A 20,390-nucleotide genomic window follows, 5' to 3' on the forward strand; every position below is an offset into this window, starting at 1 on the left:
CTCATGTATAATAGCAACTTTTCCGCTGCAACATATTTTTATTCTTCTGGTTTTTTTATTATTGGCACAAATACAAGTTTTTTTAATCCATTTTTCACATACTCAGTTAAAACAGCTTTTTCAGAGAAAAATTTTCAGAACACTTGCAAATGACAGATTTTAATTAAGTAATGAGCAAAATGTACTCCATTAGTTTGTAGTTTGTGTTTGTTATAGCTTGTAGTAAGAAATAAGCCTGTACCAAGACTGTGGATCCACAGTTATACTGTTTGAAGTTGGGACCAAGATATTGTGGCTGCGTGGTTTTAAGCATCAACAGTTATGACGGGTTTTAACACAGGGTATTTAATTTTAGTGAACCATGCAACGTAGCGCAAGTAACTTTTTTTTTTTTTTTTTCCCCTCAGACTCTTCTTAATTTCTTGCTTCCTTGTTGAGCAATTAGCTGTTCAACAGGAGCCTGAATTTTGTACTTCTCTTGACTGTGCCTCTAGCATACCAGCCAGCTGGACCCTTTAAATGACAACTGGTTTGGTGATTTGATGAGTTACTCCTAATTCGAGCTGTGTGATCTTCATAAATGTCAGGAGGAGTTCAGCTGAAAGTGAAGTAGCAGTTGCCAATTGCTGGGCAGGCTGAATCACAAGTGCACGGCGTTTCTCTGTGTCCTTCCCTGCAGGTATTTTAGTTCAAAATGTGCTGTCTCCTCTTCAAAACTTCTGGCAACTGGTTGTGTCTATATGAAGGATGAGTGGTGCTATAGTCATGAGAAGCATCCTGTTACCTCCACAAGAGGTTATCTGTCTCTTATTTTATTAAATACAGTGTTGAGAAAAGGCTCTGAAATAAATGTGAGGTCATGATAGAAATGCCTTATTGGATGAGGCCCCAGCTTATGTGAAGACTGCTCTAGATCTGAACGAGCTCTCAGCAGGTTCAGCCTCAGCTGGGAACACCTCTGGATAAAGATCCAAGAGAGCAGTCTTTAGGAATCATTGCACATATACATAGAAAAGTAACTGCGTTTTGTAATATTATCCATGTTGTTGCTTAAGTTTAACTTATGTCCCAAGGTGTAATTCTGGTGTCTGGCATTTATCCCTCCTGAAATTATCTTGCAAGTATAAATTTTAGACTGTTTATGGGGGGGGGGAAGCTTAAATTTGATTAAAGGTAGTGGAGAAAAATAAAAGAAACTTGAAACTGTATAGTCTTAAAAGAATATTAAAATTAGAATTGTATTTGTGTCAGATTTCCAAGATGGCTGGAGTTTTAATTACTTATGAGATCCAGCCAAAGGTTTTATAATGCAATGAAATTATGTTCACAGCATTATCTTGTTAAAATCTCTTTCTAATATAAAACTGATTAAGACACAGACTAAAATTTAATCATTGGAAATATTTTAGAATAGTGGTGTCAATTAAGTTTTCATTATGATTCAAAGACAAACTCTTCCTTGTAATCTGATGTAATGAACTGTAATCAAAAAACATCCACATTGCTCCATCATTTCTGCAATTACCAAATACTGTTTGGGCTGCAAACAAGGATTATTATGGTCAGAGGAAGCTTTTAGAATGTAATGAATTGTTGGTTAATTAATTTTATTCATAAAATTGTAATCTAGAAATTTTTGAATCTTGCATTAGGAGCAGTTTTTCTAGTCTTATATAGAGCTCTCTAGGGCATCATATATAGGAGCTGAGGAAGAAATCTTCAACGTTTTGAAATGGTCTAGGCTGCGTAGATAAACAAGCCAGATTCATTTAAATCTATTTTGTACTGTACCAAAAAGTAATAATGCCAATCTCTACCAATTTATTATTTGCTACTGGAGTGTTATTAATTTGGGGCGTCAGAGGATGCAAGCTATTCAACTGTCTTTATTTCAAAAACCTGCTAATTAGCAGACAGTTATTAGAATCATTGTGTTCACTCAGCTGAAATACTGTTGGTGAGTCACTCTATATTTCAGCTATAGGCCTAACCACAAAAATAAGGTATGGCATTATAATGGGGTGGCTCTTCCCATAGGGGACAGGCAAATATAAAGCTACAAGACTATGGCAGAACAGAATAAAACAGGAAGATAAAAACAAATTATGGGATCTCAAATTTCCTGTTATCCTGATACATGGGTTTGGACTGCATCCAACTGAAAATATTTGCTCTGCTTTCTTTGGCTAACCTTCATCTTGTCCTCTCCGTCCCAGCTCTTCCTAGCCATTGCTCACATCCTCACCATTTAATTTTCGTTTTTTCCTTCCTTGCTTCAGCACCGTGTCCTCTGCATTTAAATGAATAGCAGCCTATACGCTTACACTGCATTCATATTCTCTTCAATGTTTCATTTTGCTGTGTTCTGACTTGTGGCTTTCGGGCTTTCATTCCAGCTGTCATTAGAAATGTAGCCAGAAATCCCAGAGCACTTTGCACTCTGTTCTTGCCCTGCTCTGTTTTCCAGTTTTAATGAGGCTTATTACTTTTGGAGATATTCCCCTCTTCCTTAGCTTCTCTTCTGTCTACATCTCTTTCTACCTTTGATTACTGCTTTACTGTCTTGCAGGTACTTTCTATTATAGCCGCTCCTGCAAGGTCTACCTACATCAATGTTTTAGTTTGTCAGGAGTCCACTTCTTGGGAAATAATAATTAAAAAAAAAAATCTCCCAGTTACTGCCACTTACAATGCTTTGGTTCACAGAGTGCACAAACTGCACTTCTTTCAAATGAACCTAAATGAGGAGATGTGCTCCAAGACCATAATTAACATGTCCCAGCTGGTGGGACTAGACTGGAGATAGTTCAGAGTATCCCCTTCCCCCACAGGTTAGATGCTGTGTTTTCAGAAGTGAGACAAAGTCTACAAATTCACTCTTGTTGGGCCTTACTACTTGCTAACGTAAATGTAGCCTCAGGAATTTCAAAGAGTCTTTGGCACTTTCCCCTCCTTTGATAAATTTCTCACCTATCTCTTCATGACTCACCACTCTGGGCAGAGTGGTCATACGTCTGATGTATTCACACTTCAAAGAAGGGAAATGTAGGAAATTAATTTATGAAGGGAAAAGAAAGCCATTTCAGGAGCACTTCATCTCCAGCAGTAGTCAGACAAGCTGACCCTGCCCAGGGCTTGATGAATTCTGCCATGTGTGTGGAACGACCCCAAGTTGGGACAGAGCAGCCTGGTCTACAATGGGAATGGTAGGACTCTAAACAGGAGTAGGGCTCCCTTTGCTGGCTGTAGGTGGAGGTTTAAAGGAATGAAGCCTATTCACCTCCTTTTCCTGGTCTCCTGGATATCCTTCTATGCAAGCTTGTTTAGAAGCCTACCAGAAAGTACCTAGGTACTGCACAGAAATGATAAAGCTTCATCCAAAAGTAGTTCTCACTACATTTTCGCCGTTTTGGGTAAGCGCTTCTTAAAATCAATCTAAAAACTCTTACGGGAACTCTTTGGAGAAAGTTCACCAAGGTTGAAAATGCCTGAACTTACAGTCCAGACAGCTTCAGCTAGAACAGTTTGTCTCCAATTTCCATCAGCAGAGCCACAAAACTCAGGTGTCATTCCTAGTTCTGAGTGAGATTTATACTAACAAATTGTTTGAAGCGTGTCCTTAGAAGAGCATTTTACGTAACAACTTGTGCGTGAGTGTACCATCCTTGGTACAGACCCAGTTACCTTGAGAAAGCAATTTTCTTGCATTCAGATTGTTACCACTCTCTTATAAGCAAGTAGCAAATAATTGCCTCAGAATATCATTTAGATGCATCTTCACCCATGAACTGTGTTATTTCTCATGTTTTACTGCATAACCACCTCCTTTGTTACCTTCCCACTGAGTGGTATAAGTAAATTTCAGAGCCCTTCCACCTCACGGTGCACAGGAAATGATTTAAGCTGAATATTAGGTAAAGAATGTAATATTTTATAAAGCAAATGAGTTATTTTGATTCCTTCCTCTTCCTTGCTTTGTTTAGCCTTGCTAAGACAAGCTCCTCTTGTTTCCAAAGAGAATTTATTGTAAGTAAAGAGGAAAGATCCATTAGCCTCAGCCAGTCTGGATGGTTAATTTGCACATCTTTGCTATTTAATACATACAATTACTTGAAATGCAGAAACCATTTCAAGTCATGTACTGCTTTTAGTACAAAATTGAAAATGCTTATTATGCCATTAATATGAAACTTGCAATCTGCGAACTGTAGACATGACATCGACTGATTTTTTTCCTTGTTGCAACATCAAACAGATAATATTTTGACCAGATATATGTCCTCTGAATCTGGGCAAAAGCAATGAAGGGAAATCTTAATCATATCCAAAAACTCATTTACAGGTCTCTACTCTTCTCAAACATTGATCGTGAGAGATTTAAAATAAAAAAAAAAAAAATTCCTAGGAGTTCATAATACTGGTGAGGGAAAAAGACATGGGGTTCCTTCTACAAGTGCAAAGGAAGTAACATCTCTGTTCAGTTCACAGGTACTAATCTCAAACTCTCTTAAGTTTGGGTTCTTTCCTAATTTGTAACACCTCAGAAACTAAATGGCTGTTGGTGAGTACTCAGATGAATCACACCCTAATGTAAAAACATAGCTGAATCATTGCATACTCTCCATAGGACGCGTGGGGTGCACAGATCTGAGTATATACAGAAATACCTTTTTTTTTTTTTTTTTAAATCAGGCTCCATTTTTATATCACAGGTCATAAAACAAAGACTAATATCAAGCCCCCCAAATCCTGTAGTCCAAGACTCAATTCTGCAATACTTTTACACTGGGCACATGGATGGCTTTCTTCAGAGATGCGGACCTGGAGCGGCAGGGAGGGGTGGCAGCGCGCAGTAAGCAGCACGATCTGTGAAAGCTTTGTAGAATAGCAGGAGATTAGAAGGGAAGGGGAGAATGTGCTGGGAGGATGAGTGGCAATGGTAAGTGAAAAACAGCATAAGAGAAGATAAGAAGAGAAAGGTGAGATGAGAGCAGAGAAGAATGGATGCGGCTAATCACAGAGCAGGAGAAGGGGACGTGAAGAGCTTAGCGCTGTTTGCAGAAGTGTACGGAGCACGGCTGCATCAGGGAAAGGAACGGGCCCAGCCGTGCAGGTCAGGGCAAATATGAGACGTGAATAAAAGGAGTCAGAGGATCCAGCTCTGGGAAGACCTTTAGATTTCACAAGCGGTGTCTGCTAGGGAAGGACCTGTTGTGCCCTTGGCCAAGAGGGTGGCTGTTTGGGAAGCTTGAGCAGGCTGGGGCTGTGCGAGCTGAAGTCGGTGAAGCTGGGAAAGCACACGCCAGCTGAGCACGGCCTCCCGGGAGCGGGCTGGCTGCAGTGTGGAGCGACCTGAGCAGAGCCTCCATTCTTGTCAAAGCCTCTACTACAGAAATGGGGAACTCCATGGTCCTTTTCAGATGGACAAACCTTGCTGCACTCATGCAGTGACCTTGCTAGAGCTGTGGAGCTGCAGTAGACTGGTGGAAGCCTCTGGCTCATAAATTTGCTTGCTGGTGTTGCTTGCTCAAGGCTGTATTGCCATGCTAGCCAGAGCCGAGAGCTTTTCTTTGGCCCATACATACATATCTATAAAAGAGAACATAAATTTGCCCTAACTTTATGGCTGTACTTGCAGGACAACCCCGCAGCCCTTTAGTTTGCAATTAGTAAACTCTGGCACTGCTATAGCAGTCTGGTCATGGCTGCAAAATTCAGCTGAGAAGCTGTATGCTTCCTTGGATAATTGGCATTTTGAGACCTTTATGGAGAAGGCAGTGGAGACATTGTATCATTATTAAAATAAAGACAATGCTTTTGGGATTCCAGCTTCAGATATAATTTACATTTGCACCTCTAGTCTCTTCTTCAGAAGTACAATTTTTAATAATCTTTTTACTAATGATGTATAGAATGTCTTCCTTGTTTTTCAATGTACTAGCTGAACTACAAAATTAATTATGCACCTTTAGGGATTTTTGCTATTTGGTGCATTTTGAATGCCCGTCAGAGAAGGACGTTTGCAAGTGAGAAGTCTAACAAGGTTTCTCTGAGGGAATCGGCAATTTCACCTCTTTCTTTTCCAATTGCTTATATTAAGTTGCAGGCTCTCTTCGGTGCAAATGAACTAAAAGCCACTGGAATAACAGAAAACTCAGCATTGGCTTAAATGCTTGTATTTTGGCCAATACTTATGGGTCTTTAATACAGAAATCCTGTGTTCAAATTTAGATGTACTCATACAAATACTCTACAGGCAAAGTGGCCTTTGGAATTGGTGGTCCACCGAGTGAAAACTCCTACTTTCCTGCTGCAGTGTGACTGTTTGCTGGGTCTGGGCCTTGGCAGCGGAGAGATTGCTTTTCTGTTCACGTTATATTGCTGCAGGAACAAATAACAGGTAGCCCTGCAATGACTTCCTTTCCTCCCCCTTTTCTCTACTCTCCCATTTTCCATGTATTTTAAAGGATGCTGAGACATTCCCTTGGGGACTGCAATCCTAAAAAAAAATGAGGATATTGACCTTTTCAGTGTGTTTTAAACTGCCTTTTACTTAGGTATCTGTCAAGGGACACCTTTGAGGGAAATCATATTCTTCACAGTCTCCGCTGAGAGCTGACAATAGCATTTTTATTCAAGTTAGGAAGCCTTTCTGCTCTAATTTAAACTCTAATTTAATAAATTCCCATTAGTTTTGCATTAATTATTCCTGAATCTAAGATCTTCTTGGAAGGTGCCAACTGTATGAGGGAATACAAAATAATTTCATAAAAGAACTTGTCAGAGGAAAATTTTGGCAGTAATTTGAGTAAATTATGGCAAAAGTATCAATGGACTCTTCAGATGTTTTCTAGAGGGATGTTATTTTTCTTCATAACATAAGGGCTCATCATTTTCTCCTGAAATTAATAGCTCTGTTTTTATTTTTAGCATTCATAATTAGACATTAATTTGCTCTCTGAATGCTTACATTTCAAATTCTGCAATCATTCCCTTTTGAGCAAGTACTGCTCTAAATCTCTGTGAGAAAAATTCATGACGATTAAGTACATTTGAAGTGTTGCTACATTATCTGGGTGATTTATTTTTATGTTCACATGGGGCACAGTCCCATCCACATTGAAGTTGCTGTCAGTCATAGATGACTCAACAGGAATTCCAATACAGGCTTCCACACAACGTCACTGCGGGTCTAACCCTCACAAGCTCCTACACAAACCTCTTCTTTCTGCTTTTAAATATAACTTCTGCCACATATCTCAAGAAATGTTTTAAATTGTCCCATGTTTTGCTGTTATTTTTTCCCTCTGCTTCTATTATTTCTCTGGTTGTCCGTCTTTTACAGCTCCTCAGGACAAGGACTACTGCAGTGTTGAATGCCTGTAATGCACCCTTCCCATCATGGGCACAACCACAAAGCCACCTGATGTTGGAAGACTTTCAGCCATCAGTGTTACCTGGTCCATAGGGAACATCCTAAAGTGTGGTGGCAGTAGCTGTGGCTGGGAAATAATTATTAAGTACGTACCAACCCAACAGCGGTATTGTTGATCTCTCTATTTTGAATGCCATCTTTCATCAATCAAATAATATGATGATTTCTGAAAAAGGCATACATGAAACAAATTATTTTCTGTTCATCTAGGTGTGGTGCCTAGTTTTCCAGAACCTAGCCTTCAGAACAGCCTGTCATCCAGGTGGCTGTTTAGGAACATATTCTAGTGGTACAACACATGCATCAGTGAGATGCTAAAGCTTGTTTTTTCTTTAATACCTCTTTGACACATTGATGCATCTAGGACATAGATGATAGGCTTGAACCTCTTCTGCTTTCTCCCTCTAACACACTGTTAAGGTAAAAAGCATACATCCTTTTTATTAGATTGGTTATAGACAGGAGGTCTTGAAGTCTTGCTTGCAGAGGACCACTTCACAGGAGAAGACATCAGGGTGAGAAAGGTGGAATGCACTTGCCACTTCTCTCTGTAACTCCTAGGAGAGCCCCAACTGTGGGATTTCATTTCATGTCCCTTGTGCTGGAAGGCTGTATGCCATAGCGTTGTCCTCTGCGGAGCAATGCATCCTCCCTGGAACAGACAGCTCTTGCATGGCTCCTCATTGGTGCAAAGCCCTCTGGAGAGAAGGGGGGACCAGAGGAGGCTGGAAGGTGCAGTGGACATGATTTTTGCTCCAGGGAGGTTGACACCTTTGAGTGCTCAGCACTACTGCATCCTCAGGCAGCTGAAATAACCCTTGTGGCTGCTACAGGGGAGACAGCCTCCACTGGGCTGGTCAAAGGTGTTTATAACTGGAAGTCTCGCTGCCATATTTTGTATAGGATTTTTCAAGCTGTACTTCGGGGGATTTGGTAGCAGATGTTTTCAATGGATGTGCAGGCCCTGGACTGAGCAGCCAGCACATATTCCTGTGCAATTGCAGAGAGGTCTGGCGGGCATTAGTAATCCTCACTAGTCATGTGGTCTACAGGGTCGCAAAGCGTAGGCATGCAGTGAGGTATTTACTTACAGCACCTTTAGCTGAGAGGTTAATCTTTGGCCCATCTAAGCCTGTGACAAAACTGTTCCTTTGCAGAAATGCTGGAAAACAGAAGAAACCTAGTATTTGGGGAAGGAAAGTGCTATGCGCTTTTGTATTGTAGTACCATTTTCACAAAATGTTTTGAACACTTTAGTGCAATAAATAAAAGTAGAGCTAATAGGTTGCCTTGCGCCTTTATTATGAAGGGGGAAATAATCAGTAGGTCCCATACTCCAGGAGGCTGAACACATTGGATGTCAGCCTGACACAACAAAATCTCTGCTGTGGGCTGCACAAGAACCACCCTGCAACTGGCAACAGTCTCAGGTAGGAGCATCTTCTGCAAGGAGAGCATTTCAGGGGAATGAGTTCCTCATCTTCCAAGGAATTACTCTGCTTAACTGACACATTTCCTCCTCGCTGTAATGTTATTGTACAGCTTTATATACTGGTTGTATTCTGTCTTTAAATTAGGCTTTATTTGTGTGTCAGTGGCCTGCACTTAATATCTCGTCTGTGGCTGGGGTAAGAAATGTACCTCTAGCTTTTATAATGCAGCCAATTTGCTTCTCAGGTTTCAGATCAAATGCTCTTGCTGTAGTACTGAAACTCATCTAAATTATTAATAGAAAGTTTTAATGGTAAGGAAATTGTCATAATTTAAGTATCGAGGATAATACATGTAAGTTTGCAAGCTCTATGGTAGAAAATATCTTCCTCCTAATCAGGATGTGGCTATATATGCAAAAATAAATGAGGGGCCTAGCAAAAATCTCTGCTATTTTTCTAGGCAAACAATATAATACAGCAGTCAAATGGAAATTCGTTTGTTAAACAGAATTCAGAGCAGGTTGCTGTAACTGCTGGGGGGGTTATGCTGACAAGGATCAAGATGAGTAGTTTATCTGCAGTTTGTATTCTAATTTGTCTAAATTCCTGAATAATTCTAATATTATTCAAATGTGGAAGGCAATTAAATATGACACTCTGCAGCCACATAGCACAGTCGGTGTATCATCAGTAGGTTTAAAATGAGCCCTAAAGCCTTTATAAGATTCGGTGTGTGGGATGTCCCTAGGATGGCTAGAGGCATGAATTGGATATACTGTAAATAAACTATGGCACGAAAACTTTCACTAGTGCCCAGAGAGGAAAATGCTGATGAATGTCAAAATTATAACATTTGAATGCAGTGGGAAACTCCTGCCTGACAAGGATAGGGCTGGAGCAGAGAAAAATATATTAATTCAGCTAGCATAGTGAGGGAGAAGCCTGATTCTGACACCATCATTAATTAGGAAAAATTGTGAGGGGGTAAGACAAGTTATGATATACATTTTTTTTTTCATCTTTTTTCTACATTTCTGAGGAGCTGCTGCCCTGGTACCTGCTCTGCAGATGTGGGGCTACGACACAGTGATGGTTTTCTCAGGTCTGCCCTGTGAGCCTGTGGGAAAACTTAGAACTGATCTTCTCTCCCAATTTCCAGGCTCTATTTCCTGGACAACAGGCAGTAGGCTCAGCAATTGTAATGGTAGATCTAACTGTAGCTTGGATCCTGAGGGTCTGGGAGGTCCCCAGGTTTGGCTACTTTCTCCCTTGCTCTCTCATGTGTCTCACTTCATTCTGTTGCTTGTCATTGTACAATCCTAGCCTAGGACTGTATACACCACAACATCAAATGTAAACATGCCTCTTTCCTTCTGGTGTTCTTGCCTTCTTTTTTATTACACACACACACACACACACACACACACGCCCATTTCACCTCTGTGCAGTCCCTTGCATTATGTATGCCACAAATGTCAAAACCTCCCAGAACAGCCCATAGTACCTTTATCACTGATGTAATGAGTAAATGTTGATGTGTGGAGTACAACTAATGCTACAGCATCTGTATAGCAACCGAGAGCCTTAAAGGAATCATCCTAGGTCTGAGCTGGTGTAAATGTGATCAAAATCTGACTAACTGTGACCAGCCTCTGAAAGAGCTACTGAAAAAGAGACTTTGCTTGTTGACATCTGTCAGCGATGTTACATCCACGAGGCTTCTTCTGGGCTCTTGCTAGTAAGCCACCTGCTGAGGAGAGTGAGGCTGCTCTGCAGTGAAGTGGGTCCTCTGGAAGGTCCTTCTCAGGTGATGGGTGCTTCCTTGTTGCCTCCCTAACAGCTATACCAGTCCAATGAACTCCCTGCACAGGCCTGCCTCTTTGAAGCTTTCCTTTTTTTTTTTTTTTTGCAAGAGGAGTTATTTCTTTCAACAGTTGTGTGAAGCAGTATCCACTCAGCAGGAGAATATTAAAAGATTCAAAGCAATCCCTAGGTATTGATGTCTAGCTAGCATGGATGGCACAAATGGAAGAAGGTGCAAATGTGTCAAGGTAGTCTGTGGCAAGGGTGGTGCCTTTTTTGAATAGAACTTTTGCATGGATGGATAAATAGCTTTGGCTTGCAAGCAGGTATAAATGTAAACTGAAGAGTGTTAAGAAATGTGATGCATGCAATGTCAGTGCCTGTAGAAACATGAGGTGGAGCCCAGCTGCTCTGTAGTGATTTCTGAATGCTGTTCATGGAGACATTTGCTCTGTTTCAGCTGGAGGGCTTTGGAAGGAGAAAGGACTGGCGAGAGAAAGGGATGGCTCACAGTAATGGACTTTCTACAAATACTGGAGGGCAGTCAAAAGTCAGTGCCAGATCCCCTGGCTCTGAGGAGCTCTGGCTTTCATCTTCTGCTAAGCCTAGAGGACTGGCAGGACTACGGTCAGGATCACAGGGGATGGAGCGGTTTCCACAACAACTCTCTAGAGGCAGGGGGAGTTTCCTGGGGGCACTGGGGTGAAGTGTAGGCAGTAGGCAGCCACATGCACATCGAAAGAAATCATTCTGGCTGAGGTGGGTCTGCGAGGGCGGTGAACACGCATGTAGCTGATTAACTGCTGTTTTCAGAGTTAAACGATGTACTTCGCCTCAGAAAGCTGAAAGTCCATCATATTCGCTCTTGATCTTCGAGAAATGAAGGGGACTGTTTGAACTTCATCCAAGGCGTGAGGTATGGGTAGCTGTGCGGTGAGGTATGGTAGCCCAGGCGCTGGCCTAGGAATAGGAAATTTTAGATTTCACATCCAAAGGGGAAAAAAAGCTAAGGATAAGGAAGCATGATATTTGGTAAAGCTAGCCAGGTAATGCCATATGCATGGCCTGTGCAATTACAATCAAGAGACTATTATGTCAAGTAGTGCATAATTAAGTGATAAGAGACAATCCATCCTTCATAAGCTTGCAGGATAAAAAGATAGAAGAATTATCTGAACTTTTCATAAGGATAAATTACAAACGTTAGACAAATTACCTATTTGGCTTGGGAATTGTGTGTGTATTTCCATGAGTTGCAAGTTAGGTTGTTTGAGTGGGAGCAATGTTTTCTCTCTAAACAAAGCAGAAATTTAAAGCTCAAAATAAAATAGTCTTAGAAGTGAGAGACAAGTGGAGTTACGAGGAGCTCAAGCAAGAAATCAAGTTTAATTGGTGCTGTCTGGAGTGCCAAAAAGTGCATTTCATCTTCATCATCAATAGAGAGAATGAAAGAAAAGTAAAAGGCAGTCTAAACCTATTTTAAATAAAATACTTGTTCGGGGTCTTTGCAAAGACTTCACTGGATCTGTTGTGTTTCCACACCTTGGCTTTCTGGGCTCTGAGATCTCAGTAATGAGCTGTTTACTGACATTCTTTTCAATTAGACCATTTTTCCTTGAGTAACAAATGTTCTTCTATTAAACTGATTTAGTCTCGGGATTGTTTTTCCCTGCTGACACAAGTCAGGTCATTGTAGGCAGGACTGACAGCTCTAGCAAAAACCCTATATCACTGTAGCTTGCAAAACATGATTTTTTTTTTTCTCTTTAAAAAGAGGGAGGAAACAAGCCAAAGTGAGAATGAAAGAAAATAGTCTGTGTTGCTAAAAGCTTTTTCCCTGGGACTTTTTCATAATGTACCCTAAAGATAGGGGAACACAGTGAATGTTGTGACTGGAATGTTTTACTACATTTTGTGCTGACACAGCCATCATCCTTGCTCTGCCTCCATCCCCTTATCTGTCCTGCAACTTGGCAGGAAAATTCAAGCTGGTCCAAAGCAGCAAACTGCAAATGCTCAGCTCAGTTATGTATTTTCTCTGGACAGCTCTGTTGTGTGTATTCTCTGAGCAAAATATGAAGAACCCCTCTTTTATCATATGTGAGCACTAACTGCTTAGAAATGATTTGTCATTTTAACAGTTAAGATGTACAGATTCATTTTTTAATTTGTTTCTTCCAGTTTCAGGTCTTACCTTCCTCACCTTCAGGCTATTGTGGACTCTGAAAGCACAGGTAAGTACGGATGAATCAGAAAACTGTGATTCAGTTCCTGTGCTAAGACTGGGCTTGAGAACTCGAATTTTCATTCTTTATCTATTTCTCAAGTTATAACAAGCATGAGGCCAAAATCCTTAAAATCTGACAGAAGTAAAGCAGCTAACTCCTCACTATCTCGGTGAGATTAGGCATCTCATCTCAGTGGAACTCTGAGCTTTGGGGATAAGAGCATTTCCCTCACTTGTGGAGGATAAAGACTGTGAGGTGCTGCAGGTCCATTGAAATAAATTGTCAAATTACGGTCAAGTGAATCATAAACCTGATTTATGTCCCTGCCAAAAATAATCCCACCAGAGTCAACGCTCCTAATTTCTCAGTCAGAAGTGCTGCTGCTGCTGTCCCCACCGCCTCGGGCCGGTGGCACAGTGACTCCCTTGCAGTGAGAGGTTGCATGCTGTCTGGGCGTTCAGTACAAGGCTTCCACCTCGCACCACACTGCACAACTGGTGTTCAAACTAAGAGGCTTTCTACTGTAGGTAAAAAGCTAAATGAGGGCTTGACTGGGAGCCCAATGGAATTCCTAATTTATGTGCTGAGAATACTTTTTATTCCTCGTGATCTGTTTTACGATGTCAAGTGTGAAGAAATGGAATGGAAAAGGATGCTGACTGGCATTGACATTACAAATTTAATTAATCTGGGACTTGCTGCTGTTTCTCTTCTTCTAAATCATAGAGCTGTCATTGCTCAGGCTAGGTGTAGTAAATATTGCTGTGGCTCTGCAGCTCGTATGTGTCTGCTCTGATTCATAAATTACAAAGAAAAAATCCAGATGAGTGGATAAATTTAAATATTAATTCATTAGGGTTGACTTCAAAAATAAGAATTTGTCTGAATAATCATAGTTAGGGTATTAGTGTATATATGTCAGTGACAGGCATGCTGCTGAGAAGGCATTTAACTCCCATCAGGCATCTTTTCCAGTGGTTGCATCTTGTGTCAGCCACAGTTTTGGCCTTTTCAGATAAAGACATTTAAATAAAATAACTGTTTGCAGGGATGATCCTTGCCTCAGCAAAGGAGGAGTGAGGGTGGGAGGGACCTTGCTTTTTGTACAGTGGGTTTGAACAACTCAGTGTTCATATTAAAATATTCTGCTGTTCAGCAGCAGAAAGGTGAGGAGGGTGTTCCTTGAAAAGAATTAGAAACAGAGCCCCGAAGGGAGTGTCTTCCAAGGAACTGAGAGGATGTCTGCACAATTTAAGCAATATTTAAGGAGAGATCTCATAATAGTCTGTAAGGATTACAAGATTGTAAATATGAATGGGGGACAAGAATTTTGTAGGCAAGTCCAAAGGATGTCAATTAGAATTTTAAAACTGAACAAGGGGAAATTAATCTAAGTAGCTGTATAATCGTACTCTGTGATAGATGTCGGAGTGGAAATTCTTTTTAATTAAAAGTGCTGGAAGGGAAAAGGATTAGTTTGATAAATTTTCTAGTTTGGGAGAAGTTAGAAACTGTTGAATTGAAAACTACCTATTTTGTGGCTAGCCATGATTATAAATTAGAAATTTTAGCTATTTCTAGACTTCTAAAAAGTTTATAAGAAAGCGATATGTGTTATTCAAAATTATTGAGATTTTGCCTTTTTTTTAGCCTTAATTTGGAGTGAGAAAACTATTTTCATGTCTCAGAAAATGCATTTGCTCTTCATGATTTCATAATACTTATGCACTGTTCTTCCTAGAGAATTGTATCCTATTTCCCTGGTTATCTATTTTGTGTTCTTATCTGCTTTAATATGTGATTTGATATGCTCACTCTGATCTCTTTCAGCCCCCTTTGTTTTTCCCTAATCAGTGTTCTGTGTCATGTACATTTTGCTCTCAGTTTTCATTCATTAATATGACATTTCTCATCTTCTGCTTCACTGCACTGGTGAGGACTTGCCACTTTTCCTCACCCTCTCTGTTCTTACTCATGGCAAATGAAATAATTAATCAAAGCAAAAATCCTGCGATAGGTACCTACAAACCCTGCATACAGAATTTGACTACTTCAGATGCCACTTGGAAAAGAGAGGGTTTGTGGCATCATAGAGACACGTTGGTGTTTTTATACTGCTTAAGAGAAAATTGGGCATTTAAGTCCTCGGGAAAAGGAATTTTGAGGCAAATGCTCAGCTACTGGAGTGGAGGGGTCTGCAGCATTTTTCTTTGGCTGAAGACCTGTTGTTTTGCATTTCTGGAGTCACTCGTCATTAAATGAACATAAGAATAGACTCAAGTTGATCAAACCACACCTGCTTGCACGAAAAATGTAAGCAAGCTGTTCTGAGGACAATGTTTTAGATGTTGCTCTCCACTGGAAACAGCCTACAGAAGGTAAGTGCTCTGAGGAACACCACAGCAGACAAGTCTGCCACCCCCTTCACCTGGGTCAAAACGTATCTTCTGCTTCGGAATAGGATATTACTGATTTGCTCTCCCACCCTCTCCTACTTTGTCTATTTTTAACCAGGTTCAATCTCCTAAACCCTCAGTGACTATTAAATCTGTACTCGGGCCAAACGTTGTCTGGTGGCACAACAGAGCCTTCCTAATGTCACAGTGCACTGGGGTGAGTCTGGAGAGACCAAGTGAAGAAAAGTGGGTGGTCACTTTTTAATATCTCCAGTGACATACTCCAAAAATCTTCTCCATGACAGTCCTTTTTTGGTGATTTTTCTTGCAGCGTGATAACTGAAGGTGAGCAAAAAATGAAAACACCACAAATAAAATGTAAATCTATTGTGAAAACACTTAGTATCTTTCTAGTCTTATGCCTCAGGTCTCAAGAAATCAAAACAGAATGTGCCAAAAAAAGAAGGAATATTTTATTATAATGTTTCAAAGGTCGTTTTGTTTTGAAAAAATTAAACCAAACCATAGTTAAACTTGTAAACCTGAGAAAATGTTGGTGAATTATTTAAACTTTTTATTCTCATGTTCACAGTAAATTTGCAAATTTGCTGTCAGTTTTCTGATTATAGAGAAATTAAAATTGAAGTAGCCATTTTGATTGATTCAGTTGAAATTCATTACAGGGTTACATATTGTTCTGTAACAGAATTCATTACAGAAAAATATTACAAGGTTATAGGCTATTTTTCACGGAGAGCCCAGTACTAATTGGCTGGAAAGGCTTGTTTCGATCTCCATATTAGTGCCCATAAACTGGGAGAAAGAGTCAAGTGAAGCATAGAAGCAGACTTTGAAACAGCAGTAGTATGAAAGAATATAATAGAACAGGATATTAAATAATCAGATATATAATATCTGGCAGAAACTTAATTTTGTGTAATTGCCAAAATAACAGTTTAGTGTCAAATAATGAGTGATAGTATAAAAGGATTAGTCTGATACTGTGTTCCAGTTCATAATGTCACGATTTATTGCTCCATAGCTTACATATTTTCTTAGGTGAGATAATAGTTAATTTTCACTTCTTGCATAAAAATCTCTGCATTCATTGACCAGAGAAATTAATATCTTGCTTTAGAGATTGTCTAAATTTTATATACCTGAATGAGTCGACAGTGAGATTTTTTTTTTCACATCTGTTTTTTATCTTAGTGTTTTGAAGGGGAAATAACAACTATTTTGGATCTCCAAGTCCATTTATTGCAGGTCCGATTCTGCCATAAGAAGCAGTCGGCCTTGGGGAACTTTATTCTATGTGTTTTTTATGGACTTCATGGAATTATCTGTAGCATGACCTGCCACTCACACTCACTGTGAGCAAGTATGGGAGCATAAAAGCACAGGTGTGTTACAGCTTTTGCACTGAAATAAGCCTGACTTTAGAGTTAAGTTGTGCCTTACCTGGGTGATATTATTAGCCATCATTGTTCTCCACAGTGCTGCTACACATCTTGGAGGAACTGTAGGGACTTGGAGCCAAATCTTCAAATCAGCACAGCAAGTACTTGCACACATCAATAACAGGTCAATTTTTTCTATTACCCATGAAGAATATGGAGAGCAGTGGGAATTGTTGATGCCAAATGCATTGAATCTGTGGCCTCATGATTTAAGATACTTAGGTGGGAAATGAGCAGTTCAATACTCCTGGTTCATAGTTACTTGCCAGGTGGCTGCTTTCAGAGGATCAGCAGAAAATATGGATTTTTTCAGTACGTATTGAATGGTAGGTCATTATTTTAGCTTTATAAGGAACTATTTGAGACTTCCACAGTGATCTCACTGATCACTACCACATATTGCACGAAGTAAGTTCCTTCCCCATGCATGAGCTGGTAAGAGTCAGTATTTCAAGTATAGGACACGTGTTCAATGAAAATGACCTAAAAGAATAATTAAATATTTATTGCTGTATTCTGCCTGTTACCAAGCAGCAATACTGAATCCAGGAAGGAAACCCGCAGGATTTCTCTTTCTCTCTTTTTTTTGTTTTTCTCCTCTTCTTTTGCTCTTTTGGTGAGAAACATAAAACTCTGTGGAGAAAATGCAAAAACTACAGGTAAAACTACAGCTTCTCAGAGATGGGGTGAGATTCCCATAGGCTACAGAAGGCCAGACTTTCCTGAAACTTTAGGAAAATCTCCTTGTTAGAAATACCAAGCTATATATAAAAAAAGGGCAACTCTGGAAGGCAACAGTCCTAAAGACAATAAAGATTGTGTGGAGTATGTGCATAATGGAGGAGGAGCTTAAGTCACAAGTTTTCAAGTAGTTTTCAATTTTCTCTAGTGTGCAGAGCCCTGCCTGGTGAGTTCAAGTTTGTCGATAAACTGTTTGTTTTCCTTGCTTACTTCCCACAGGCTGATGAGAAGCTGTCCTTCCACACCCAGGGGCCGTGGACTAACCAGGGCTCTGGAGCTTACAGAGAAAGGGAGACTCCTTTAGAAAGCAATCTAAACCAGGAGCTCTACTTGTTAACTTTTGCTGGACCAGAACAATCCCATGTTCTATTGTCCAGGGTATGTTTTAATGAAGGAAAAAAACCCACCCAAAATATCTCCACTGGTGTCTTTTATTAAGTAATGCAAAATACAGTATTAATTATGACACTGCATGCATTTTAGACAATATAAATGCAAGCCTACAGAAAATGTGACAAAGAAACCCTCAATTACTTTTGAGGTAGTATACAAGGAAAAATAGGAAAGCAGAAACACAGTGGATTAAAAGAACAAAATATTAGTTTCACTTTGTGCATACATTAGTCACTCATAAATACATTTGTATGAAATAACTTAAGATACAACTCCATTCTTGTTAAAAAATATACTTTTTCAAATTCACCTTTCTTGTTTGTTTTGTTTTCACATGACATTTTATGGTATTTTATCAGGTGGATTTATTTTTTATCACCGCCGTCATGATTTTACCCTTTTCCTCCAAGAGTTTAGGCACAGATGGCCTCATGCACAAAAATAAATAAGAAACCTGCTTGAAGGGAAAAGAATTCTGCTCAAATAGCTTAGGATAGTCTAATAAATACCATTTTGTTTATAAAAATATTTCAGGTTTATAAAAGAGGGGAGGGGACGGTCTCCCACGTGGAAAGGATGTTAAGTGAAAAGTGCTGTATAACATTTTTGAAGAGATTTTGTTTTAAACTTATAGTACCATTATGAATATATATTTTATAATAATCCTGTTTCTTAGAACCTTATTGTTCACTAGAAGTATCAAATGCTGTTCGCTTCCTTTTGTTTGTTGTCTTATTGCAGTTTTGGAAGATGCCTAGTTCAGAAGGGTTCCATATAATTGTGCTTTTGTAAGGCTGTCCTTCCGACTCAAACCAGTACTCCCAGTCCGTTGAAACTGCTGCTGTTTGCTGTGAACACCCGAATGGCTTCCTTGCTCCATGGAAGACTGGTGGATTTCTGAAGCCTCCGCTGAACTCTGATTGAGGGACTCTGCTGAGCTGTTGGGGCTCACGTCCACATATTCTCTTTTTAATACTGGGCTATTTTCGATGTTTTTGCTACTGCATAACTGGACAGTGATCCTTTCATTTTTTTGGTCTCTTGGTTCTTTTGTTTTGTAAGTGGGCAATTTGTCCTGTTTACAGCTCGTGCTGATGTCTATATTCAGGCCACTGTCTGTTCTCAGGAAGCAAGAATCCACAAGTCTGCTTTGGCAGATATCGTCTCCCTCTGAGCAGCTATCTGCTTTGTAACTAGCGTAGATGGGGCTTGTTCGACTGTCTCCCTTCTTAATAGGGCTGCTGTAGTACTGCTCTGAAAAACTACAGGGCGACAACCTGCCAGTGTTCCTGTAAGAGTATGCACCAATGTCCTCCACGCTCAATTGCCTCCATCGCCCAGGCAAGTCTTCTTCTGAAAGGTGGGTGCTCCTGCACTCGTTCCTCATTTTCTGATTTGCTAAAGCCTGCTGGGGTGCTATGGCTGAGAAATGAAAAGGTTCGTTTGCATAAGGAGGCAGAGACCTAGTAAAAGTGGGTGAGTTCTCGTTGTCATCGGCAAGCTCCATGTGCTGCGCAGGTTTGGACTTGGCAAACCTAGGACTTCCCTGATGTTCGTAACCAGCAGGTGACTTTCTTTCAAAGAGTTCATCTCGGTTGCTCATGTAGATCGCTTGCTGAGAGGCTGTCAGAGTGTTGGCTTGGGCGTTCTCCTTCTCCTCGGATGTGACGCTGAAGCTGGAATAGGAGCTGGAGGTCGGCAGAGAGGTAATGTACTCTGGGAAGGCTTCATGAGAGAAGCTGGAATGGAAACCGTCTTCTTCGACAGTGCTGTCGGTGGAGTTCTGGGACCGCAGGAACCCCACGTCTTTCACTTGTGTGTCCACACTCTGCCTCCTCTCCCTCCTCCTCTCCTCAGGGCAGTAAAGGGCGGTGTCGCTGCAGTAGATGTCTGACTTGTACTGGGGCCTTTGTCCAAGTTTTCCAGACGAGTCCTGAAAATTGAGATCCCTTGTCGATGGGCTTGACAAGTGTGAAGACAAGCTGTTTGGATCTGGTTTTTCCAGTACTTTGGCAATGACGCAAGTGGGTATGGTATCAGCGTAAGATGTGTGGCACAAGGGGACAGAAAGGCTGCACCCGTGTTTTTCCAGATGGATGCTGACTCTTTCCTGAAAGTCAGATGGCAACTGTAACATAAAGAGATGGCAAAGAGGACAGGAGAAAAGGGTGCAGGTCAATACTGGTGTCTGCTTGGCCTTATACAACATTGATAGATGAGTGCTGTTTAGGACACTGTATGTGGTTCTTTGGCTAATGTGATGGCCACAATCTTTGTGCATTTCTGAAAACAAACGTAATCAAATGACTTTCATTTTTTAACATGGGGAAATCTTAATCTGCTTCCCTTCATGGAAAGCACTGTGCAGCTGAGATGTTTCCTTCCAGGTTAATTCGGGTTGGATAGGAATGATGTAAAGCATATAGTAAACAGTGATCTTATAAAGGCAGGTAGGGAATTACAGCCTACAGCAACACTTTCCAGACTGCGTGCGTGGGTAC

At 40.4% G+C, this 20,390-nt stretch overlaps 1 protein-coding gene across 1 annotated transcript in view; it reads right to left on the reverse strand.

The window, feature by feature from the left end:
* Positions 1-18,643: 18,643 nt before the first annotated feature.
* Positions 18,644-20,390, reverse strand: part of BEGAIN (brain enriched guanylate kinase associated) — an 83,513-nt gene continuing 81,766 nt past the window's right edge. Inside the window, exon 8 of the mRNA XM_035892431.1 lies at positions 18,644-20,017. Coding sequence (XP_035748324.1) covers positions 18,644-20,017 — 1,374 coding nt within the window. The remainder of the gene's footprint in view (positions 20,018-20,390) is intronic.

Source organism: Egretta garzetta, unplaced genomic scaffold (genome assembly GCF_000687185.1).
Source record: "Egretta garzetta isolate BGI_Z169 unplaced genomic scaffold, ASM68718v1 scaffold374, whole genome shotgun sequence".
Classification (NCBI taxonomy): domain Eukaryota; kingdom Metazoa; phylum Chordata; class Aves; order Pelecaniformes; family Ardeidae; genus Egretta; species Egretta garzetta.